This window comes from Pagrus major, chromosome 21, assembly GCF_040436345.1.
Source record: "Pagrus major chromosome 21, Pma_NU_1.0".
Lineage (NCBI taxonomy): Eukaryota > Metazoa > Chordata > Actinopteri > Spariformes > Sparidae > Pagrus > Pagrus major.
Window position 1 is genome coordinate 26,197,801 of NC_133235.1, and position 10,254 is coordinate 26,208,054.

Here is a 10,254-nt window from a genome sequence, read left to right on the forward strand (position 1 = left end):
TGTAAGCTGCCACTTGTTGTTTCTGTTGTGAACTCCGATGTAAAACATGTACTTTGAGATACAGAATTCAAACATTCAACATTTAATACTCGTCAGTCAGCAGAGAGAGACATTAGTTTAAAAAAATGGAACAGTCATACAAAGAGATGATTCAAATCTGCAGCGAACGTCCACATCTGTTCTTTACATTCTCTGCTAGTCCAGGCTTGCAGAAAAGTGGTAAACCCCGTTAGCTATGTGGCTCCACTGGAACAACACAGCGATCAGGTAGACGAGGTTTAATACAATAAAAGCTAGTGGTTAGAAGTGAAATGGCTCAGTTTAATTTACTGTACATTCCTTGTGAAATCATATCGGTCTTAGCAAGATACTGCGATCTAAAATGAGATTTAAGACAATTAGTAAAAATATTTTAAAAAAGGATGCACCATATGGATTCTGATAACCAACAATTTACAATTTCTGTATTTTAAAAAGTAATTCCTCCCCTTGAGTTTATGCACACCTGAGATCTAATGAGCAAAGAAGGATGAATTAATATTCCACAGCTCTAATCAGATTCGTCGTGTTATAACTGCAGAACATGTATTGCAAGCTGCAATCGTGTCGTCTTTCTCTGAAACCGAAAAAAGGTCCACGCCGCTGACAACATGTTCGGCTTTACGTCTACACTGTGTACCTCTACTCGGTACAGGAGAGTGTGTAGATGCTGCACTTGTCACATCAATCAAAGATGTTTGGCTTTGTTTTACCACCTCTATTTAACAGCTATAAATTCATTAGAGCAGTTAAACAGCTGATAACATAAATTTTCCATCATCAGCCGAACATATCATGCATCCCTTAACTAAAATACACTTAAATGTACAAACAATTGTACTGAAACAAAGAAAAAAGTGGTGCAGGAATTCAAGTGTGTCTCATACTAGCAGAACAAAAGTCTATGAGAATCTTTTGGTGTGTTCAACAGTTCATATTCTCGAAACAAAGTTTCAACCACTTTTTGTAAACGGTTAGCTGAACTGATGAATCCAGTAGTTCTGCCTCGAAACAGGAGGTTTGGGGCATTCCCTTTCATTTCTCTCATTTCTCACATTTCAACTGCGCTGAATGGGAAACTGGTAATAGTAATGGGATAGTCTTTTTCTCAGATTTCTGATTCGTCATCAATAAACTGAAGATTAACATCTGGGGCATTGTTCTGCTCTGGAGCGACGAATGCCGCCTCCCCTCCGCTGTGGTTGTTGTTACTGGTGCCATTGTCTCTTCCCACCACCAGGGGCTTGTCTTCTGCCAGTGCAGACCTCGGTGCTTGTTGGTAGGTCACAGCAGAGTTCGGACCCTCCTGGTCAACGGACTGTTCTCCGTTCTTCTTTCCACAGTTCCAGGGCAGTGGTAGGTGGCCTTTGTAAAAGTTCCAGGCCAAAAGGGCAAGAAGAGAAACAACAAGGAGTCCTATTGCAGCCTGCAGTCCAGCCACAGAGGGACCGTCTGTCTGAGCCTGGGGAAGAATCGCTTTCCCATTGCCAGAGCCTGCTGGATGTATACTAATCTGGTACTCCACCACAGTGGTCGTGTACTCGCTACCTTTGGATTGCTCCACAGACAGACAGCGGTATTGTCCAGCGTCGGAGTGTGAGGCGTTCAGGATAAGCAGTCCGTCTTGGAGAAACTCAAGGCGAGCCGCAGGAGTCAGACGGCTGCCGTCCCGCTCCCAGGTGGTTTCTGCCATGTTGGAAGGCGAAGGACAATCGAGCTTTAGGTTTCCCATAGGCCAGATGGACCTATTCAAGGGTTTAACAGGATCTGAAGACAAAACAGAGACGCATCAGATGCATTTTCATTTTGGACAACCTACTATCAACCTCAATTATGGTTCTTTGAAGTATGAAGTAGGAATAGTGTGCACTAACTCACCAGCATCCGGGCAGAGAGAGGCATCTCCTTCTTTCACACTTTGGATTAGTTTTCTAAAGCAGAAGATAGAATAATTGAAGTTTGGATACAACAGATATCAACACAACGTGCTATGCTCAACATGTCAGGACAGCTGCCTACCCTTGTGAACTAGAAAGAAGAGTACATTTCCCAGCAACTTTGTCCCAGCCACAGTACGGGTCTCTGGCTAGCACACAGTCCATACAGGATGAGGACCTCTCACAGGTGGCTAGTGGTATCTGTGCTGCTCCAGAGTCTGAGCCTGCATAGAGTTGACCCTGTACACAATGGATCCATCACACACAAAAAGAGAGCAATGACACTCATGTGGGCTTTACCCTGATATATAGTGAACATAGATACGTTGGAGTTTTAAATTACCGTTGCATTAGAGAATTTCAGAATCTTGATCGGCTCCGGAGGCTGGAAGAGTTGAACTTCCTCGATGATGAACATCTCTCCAGCGTAGTTTACAGCCTTCAGCAGTGTGCCTTCCTCTTTTTGTATAAACAGAGAACATGCCACGTTTAAACGCAGACACTTGTGGCCTAATGCTCACCACTGATGTTGTCTGGTAAGCAAAAGCAGCGATGTGACACAAACAGGATGTGGCAGTGTGCTGCCCTGACAAAACCCACCTGTGCCTACGAACATCACTTTGTACTTCTCTCCATCTGCTGCCTGCACTTGGTTGACTACGATACGCGTGAATGTAGCTCCCCTCCGCACCAGTAGAGGCTTCTCTCCTATTGGCTGGATCACTTGGTCCATGAGGGGCCTATCTTTGATAAATTGAAGGGTCCGATCTGGGAGGCCCAGAGTCTGAGTTATGCCCTCTTTACGAGCCTCATTGTCTATACACTGGCGGGGGAAGGAAAGAGAAAAGAGAGAAACAACGGAGTCAGGGGACAAAAGGAATCAGCTTCCTGCTGGGCCACTCGTTAAAAAAAGAGTTGCCTTTGGAGTTTTGTCTTTGTTTCTAACACACGCACACACACGTTGAATAGTTAGCACACTCACAGCTCCGGGCCGAGGGACGGGGACATCTCCGCTATACATCACCCACTTAACAAAAGAGGTTTCTACGGTGACTGGTGTCTTGTACTTCCCCTCCGCAAACACTCTGCTGATGTCAGACACGTGATACGCACACACTGCAGACAGGTCTGATGTGTCCCTGAAACACACACACACAAAATGTGAGCCAAGCGGCGTGCCAGAGACAATTAAAGAGAACAAGACCCTCCTGCCTCTAACACAAACACGCTTTTTAATTCAAACGTACGACTGCGGTGTGAAGACAGCGTAGAACAAGCAGTCCTTCCAGGGCTGCTGGGGGTCACACCAGCGGTAGGTGTCCTGGATAATGTACGGCAGCTGAGACTCGAGCACTGGGCAGTCCATTCTGGCCTTCAGGAAGGATGTCCATTTCTTCTGCAAGGTCCTCAGACCTCCCAGATCCCCCTTTGGGCACAGAAAGACACCATCAAGCCACAATGACAAGTGGAAAAACACAAAGACATACGGGATGCACAATCAAGCAAAGGAAAGGGCTGAACGAACATACAGTAACTGAGGAAGTGCCATTTATATGTTATTGTTGTTTGCAATAAACTCTTTCACCTTGCAGACGCGGGCCACGCGGGAGACCACCAGTTTGTTGTAGCAGTCGCACTCCACAGCTGTTTCACTGAAGAACAGGTAAACCTTGTCATCATCTCCTATTGCGCTCTTCTCACCCTCTGGCATCTGAGCCATGGAAACAAAGTTGGGCTCTGGCATAAAAAGAAGACACATCAATTTTAAGTCAGCTGCCGTCAAGGTGAAACAGTAATGTGAACGTAGCACCGTGCAAAAAACAGATTACACACGATCACATCTTACCATGAAGCCAGGAGCTCTTGAACTCAGTACGTATGGAGACAGGACCGCTGCGCATCAGGACAGGCTCAGAGCCCAGGAAGTTCATTGAAGTGGCTGAGTACAGGTTGTTTTCTGGCAAGACACGACAGCAGACACCGAGATACAAATGAAAACATTCAGCTATTTCAACCGATCCTCATCACTTTCTTATCCGTTCTATAACTGCTCCTTACCAAACATGATGGAGGCGTATCTCTGGAAAGGATCAAATGGACACTTCCCTTTGCCATCCTCTCTTTTATTCTCAAGAGTCAGCTTTCCATCTGCATAGGACTGCACAGACCAACATCGTTGAATCATTTTACACACACTGTATCAATTTATTCAGTGTGGAATATGAATTGAGATAAGCAGCTCTGAATTTTCCCTCACCATATAATCACACTCAGGATCAAAAGCGTTGGTTCCACACACATACATCCTGTCATCCTCCGTCTTGTGCAGGATCCTGATATAGTTCTTACAGTCCATCTGTAAATGCATTTCAAAAGCAATGACTACATCTGTTCAACATGCAGTACATTTTAAAAGGAAAAAGCTCAAAAGGGACCCACCTCAGGATCTTTTCCTTTGTTTCTACATTCATCTTGTTGCTTTGGGGTCACTTCCCATTTAACCTTAAAGAGCGAAAAAACAATTTTCGTCAGACAGTTTCTGTTGTAGAAATGGATAATTACAACACTCTTTGTGGCATTTTTCATGCAATTATATGACGGCTGACAGTGTAGAGAGAGACAAGAAACATAGGGAATTGAACCGGGGACTTTATGCGATATGTGGCAATCACTAGGGATGTTCCACATGACTCATATCCTTGACATTTAAACAAAAGTTTGAATGTTTTTAAAAAAAACAAACTGTTTCTTATAAGGTTAAACATTGCCCAAAAACATATTGCTTACATTGCATCATAGATGCAAAAGTTGACCACAGTTGTTAACATCAGTTACGGGTGCTCATTTTTATAAAGCAACATTTGACAAGGAAGACATGAAATTTCAGTGCAAATTCAATTCAGTCCATATGTTATTTAATTGTTTACATTTAGAAAATAATAATAATACATTTAACCAACTAGTATTTCTGGTGCGAACTTGTGAGGGTAGCAACATTTTATCGATTAGTCGGCTTCTGGGCCAGCCAAAGCAACACTTCTAACCATGTACACACTTAATTAAGGAGACAAGGTTAGGGCGACATTGTTGAAGAGAATGCCTTGCAAATGTAACTTAATTAGGTATAACGGCTGAAATCATGAATAACTTTCAGTAACACTGGTTGGTTTTCAGTATGTGTTGAGTGACTTTGTAGTAACAGTGTATACTGTCATACTGACTTTTTGCAAAGCTTGTTTGTCTCTCAGGCAGGACTTACTCCACAACAGTTCATGGCAAGTGCTGCCTGTAAGGCTCTATTCAGAGCAGAAAGCCTGGCATGTTACACAAGTCTGTTCTTAAAATGTTCTTAGCCCTAGGTCATGAAAGCTCTGATAAGAAATAAAAGTTGACTAAGCCCAACAATTAATGGGCGCTGTTCCAAAGTGGGATTGGCCTTAACTGCAGTGTTTACAAAGGTGTTCTTACTGAAGTAAGTTTCTTGGAGATGTCTTTGAGGTCAAGTGCGTACACTGCCTCCCTGGCACCAAGCACGAGCAGGTCCAGATCTTCTCTCAAAAGCATGGTGGAGTAGTTGAACACTCCCTCCTCATGAAACCTCTGAGCGTTGTCACCTGGAGACAGAATATGACCGATGAACTCAGCAACCGCCAGTGATTAAACCCCGTTTCCCAATAAGTCAGGCCAAACTTAAACCACATAAGCCAACACCTTAAGGTTACACAAGACAGATAGAAACACTCACTACGATAGGGCACGGATCGACGGGGGATGCAGTCGAGCGGTGAGTCTTCTTCAAGCGTCAAGGCCAGGGGCAGCAGCCAAAAGACAGCGAGGGACAACAGCGGATGCATGGCTCTTTTGTTCAGGCTAAGAGGAATTTAAGCTTTATTGTTTCTGAAACAGTCAGTCATACAGGAACAGAGACAGCAAGTGGCATCTATGACGTGAAGAGGTCTGTGCTGACTGAAGGGCACTGGCCCCTTTACTGGCCCCGCTCAGCAGGCTGTCCATGATGAGATGGATGGCACAGTCCAAAGAAACAAAGCGAAGGAGGGCTGAAAGAGACAAGGTTGTATGGATATCACAATCAATTCACCAGACGTGAGACCTGACAGAATAGAAGCTTTAAATATGTATTGAAAAATACAAAACAAAAAAAAAAAAAAAAAAAAGAAAAGAAAAAAAGTGTGATATGTGAGGAGAAGCTTTTAAAACAAAGTGTGAAAAACAAAGAAAGGAGTAGAGGAACGGCGAGAAAAGGCTAGAGTGAGCTAAAGTCAGCGCGGCAGTAATTCTGTCAGTGCCATAGTGATGTTAATGCAGGGCCATGAAAGGCATTCAGCGGGGTGCAGGGATGTCAACTTCAGCTCTCCTGCAGCACCAAACACAAGCACACAATGAGAGATCCGCACCGAGTGCCAAACACTGGTGCAGATGAGAGAGCGGCTCTTGCAGCAACTCTGTTGCAAAAGAGCAGGAAACACGGTGGTTTGACTCACAATTACCACTTGTACCACCACAGCCTGGGCTTGCTTTTCTCCTAATCACCTTGCTGTAACAGTAACAGCTGTTGTTTTGCTGTGCTTTCATCCACAATGTGCACAGTGGGTGTGTACTGCACTTGCCCAAGAGAGGTGTGCTGTGTTTTCCTGATGGGCTGCGGCATGTCAGAGAATGCAGCTCTGATAAGATGTTTCACATATTTGTCCCTGGGGCCCAAACCAGTCTTCACTCAACACTCATCTGCACACAGTCACGGTGCACCTTGGATTTCATACTTGCTTGTATATTTTACTTAAAGGGACAATGCACATTTATTACCTTTGAGCACCAAAGTCCATCATGTAAATGTGCAGACAACAGACATAAAACACAACACATAAGCACAAACAAGTAAGATAAGACAACCACTAGTCCAGACCATGACAGCTGTCCCTGGCAGGTTGATGGTATATGAAAACATAATACATAAAAGGAGAATTTATCACATAACACATCATCACTTGAGCACATTAAAACACATTAAGTGCGCACGAGCATTAAAGCTGGTCTGAAATCAGTTGTTTGGTTAATAATGCAGCTTGGAGAGCGGGCTAGTTAGTTGTTTTAGTTAATTCAGACGAGTATGTGTTCAATTTAAGTTGTTTCTACAACATTTAATTAAGCTTTTAAGCTCAATTTCTCCCCCCGGAACGAACAAAACGTAGCAGCAAAGTGCAGGATGTGAAGTGAGTCAACCGTCAGACGTTAATCACTTACCTGCTCGCCGACACGCCCAAGACTGCGGAGACGTCCATTAAAAAACCCTCCAAACACCTGTTTAAGCGCTATTTCTAAGCCACTAATTCTCCATTAACAAACACGTTGGTTGTAAAGCTAACTCGTAGTATTATTAAACGATTGAGAAGTGCGGTGAAACGCCCCCCAGCTCAGCTCACTCGTAGCTGAAACTTTGATTCGCGCTAGCTTAACTTACAACTTCCTCCGTGTGAGACGTTTCAGGTCCACCGGTGCGAACAAAACACACACAAAAAAGCAACAAAAAAACAGTCCTCCAGCAGCTCAGAGGCTGTTTTCTGTCTCTATCCAGGTCCCCTCAAAGTCACAGCGGTCCCCCTCCGTTATTGTAGAGAGGCTCCCAGCGGTGAGAGGGGTCTGAATGGTCGGCTGCTGCTCCGGTTGGCCCCGCAGGTCTCTTTTTTTTTTTTTTTTTCAAACTGTCGTGAAGGGGCCGGGAGGAGCTGATCTGTGATCTGATTCGGGTTTCATTGTTCTCATAACTGATTACATGTCTGAGATGCGCTCAGCTGATTCAGGGTAAGGTGGATTATAAAAGCAGCTGCAGGGTGTGTTCATGGGAATTATTCTTTTTTTTAAACTTTAAGCAACATGTTGAAACAGGAGTGATGGAGTAACGTTTCCCAGCGCTGTGTTGTGGGAGTTGTGCTGCATTTTATGAATGTTTCCATTGTTCTCATACTGCCATCGTGTCAAATACTCATGTTGCACCTGCTCTTTAATATAATGTGTAACTTTTTAACTAATTATGCTTTTACAAAATAGATAAAATACTTTTTTTGTGTGTGTTTCTGTTATTTTGTCCACAGTTTTATGGCTCAGTGTGCAGCAAAAATACAACAACAGCAACAAAAAAAACTGCCTCATCAACATTATCAACAATTAAAATAAAAACATCAACAAAACATCAGCAAAAACGTATTGAATTAAATTAAACTGCAAATATGTTCACCTTTCTCGGGGTCCCTCCAGTTTACATTATTGACACATTTAATGTTTTTTGTTTGCTTTTAAAGGTGCAATATGTAAGAATTTTAGTGAAACATTTTTAAAATTAATTGAAATGATCGACAAAATGTGAATCATCTACAGTCTTTCAAGATCTATCTAACTGAGCTGACTAGCTCTTGGTAGTTACAGTGACAAGCAGTTAGCGGTTACTCTGGTGATACGCTGCCCCCTATTTGTACACATTGCACATTCAATCTATGTTAGAGCCTGACTGATATATCGGTCGGGTGATATCATTGGCTGATCAGATATATTGGTATCGGAGTATTTGTTGTCCAATTTGTGCCAGTATGAAATATTTTTTTACAGAACATAATGCAGAAAAAGATGTTTGGGGTAATTTAAAATTATTAAATTCCCTGTGAGGTTTATTGTTTCAGTGCACTGATGTGATTTTGGACAATAAAGTTTACCGTTAAATTGTAAAATATCCTGCCTCAATCACATAGACATCTTTGTCACAAGTGTTGCAAAAAGCTGTGTTTATGTGTATATTCCATGTATACAAGAATATCTGCACACATATTAACATCAGATCTTTTTTTTTTTTACTCCCTAATATCAGTGTCGACATTTGCCCCAAAAATCCAGTGCTGGTCGGGCTCTAGTTTATATCATTTTCAGTTTTCAAACTTTACAATTTAAGAGAGGACAGAAGGCGCAATAATTAAAGAATTAAAGGAGGGAAAGAACACACATTAAAAGTAAAAGGTGTATTAGCTGTCCCTGTATTAAAAAAAAAAAAATACTGGTAATTCGGTAGATTAAAGGTCCAATATGTAAGAAATTTAGCTGAAAACATTCAAGATTAAAATTATCAACAGAATGAGAAGAAATAACAGTTCTGACTTTATGATGTCTATGTACTGTGATGCAAGCACGAACCCGTCCTGGGCTAAAGCTCCTCCGCTAGAGGTGTAAACACCAACACCTCCCCTGCAAGCTGCACAGCTAGCTAACTGCTGTTACAGTTAGCAGCAGTTAGCAGGTACTCTAGCAATATGCTGCCCCCTATTTGTTTTGAATTCATTGGTACTTACATCTGAAATTGGATAGTTTCCATTAAGTAGTCGGCAATCATACTTTAAAAAAAACACTTTTAATTGTTGCAGAATTAAATTAAAATAATGAAATCATCTTTTCTTTTTTTAACTTGAAGAAACAACGGTTTCCTAATTAACGTATTTACTGAGGTGTGTGAGATCATTGATGATTAAAAACACACTGACCACCATGTTAAACTGTAAACAAAAACACTTAGACATTTGTAAACCATAACGTATTTTCTCTTTTCTTCTATCTTTCCGTGGTCAACATCATTAACAATACTTGATTATCATCTTAAAAAACAGGACAGATTGTCTGGCATCCTCTCCAACAATCCTATTATTGATTACTTGCAACATTATCTAATGTCCTCATTCAATCTCATCGATCATCAATCAATGACTGGATCCTAAGAACCTGACACTTAGAGAGAATGGCGCACTTTTGAGAAAGCACAAGCTATCAACTCACAACAAGGACAATACACATCCATGCAAAACAATTTAATGCCCTTGTCATCTAACAAACACTATTCTTTGATACTGATCAAGTAGACACAACACGTCATGTACAAACATACGAGAAACTGTTCATTGTAAGAAGACACTTGATCACAGTTTGCCACTAGTACTCAGACACTTCACATCTGCAAGGACTGGCCAGTTGACAGAAATGTCTAATAAATGAGTTCCCCGTCCAGAAATACTTGTTCTTTTTTAAACACCTTGAGATCTGTAATAAATTATAATTTTGTTATTAGAGGTAGGGCGTGGTGTAATACTGTGATGAAGCCAAAAGTCTTTGCCAGGTTTCGTCTGCAACATAAAAGGGCTGGTATACGCCAAGCGTTTGTGTTAACGCCTCGAAGGCTGTGTTGCTGCAAATAATCTGCCCCTTTAGACGACAGACGATCCACCAG

The 10,254-nt window shown here is 42.1% G+C and overlaps 1 protein-coding gene across 2 annotated transcripts; it reads right to left on the reverse strand.

Moving 5' to 3' along the window:
• Positions 1–2: 2 nt before the first annotated feature.
• On the reverse strand, positions 3–7,747 carry sema4e (semaphorin 4e). 2 transcript variants are annotated; one of them, XM_073491144.1, is made up of 15 exons: positions 7,456–7,747; positions 5,722–6,034; positions 5,445–5,590; positions 4,416–4,478; positions 4,234–4,332; positions 4,035–4,134; positions 3,823–3,933; positions 3,562–3,713; positions 3,224–3,402; positions 2,959–3,115; positions 2,577–2,799; positions 2,320–2,435; positions 2,059–2,216; positions 1,918–1,970; positions 3–1,806 (listed from the first exon to the last, which is right to left on the reverse strand). In XM_073491144.1, exons 2-15 carry the CDS (start codon positions 5,828–5,830, stop codon positions 1,148–1,150), a joined length of 2,325 nt encoding a protein of 774 aa, XP_073347245.1. In that variant the 5' UTR covers positions 5,831–6,034; positions 7,456–7,747; the 3' UTR covers positions 3–1,147. The 2 variants fall into 2 exon arrangements, with proteins under 2 accessions (XP_073347245.1, XP_073347244.1); XM_073491143.1 differs by lacking the exon at positions 7,456–7,747 and adding an exon at positions 7,239–7,396.
• Positions 7,748–10,254: the final 2,507 nt, after the last annotated feature.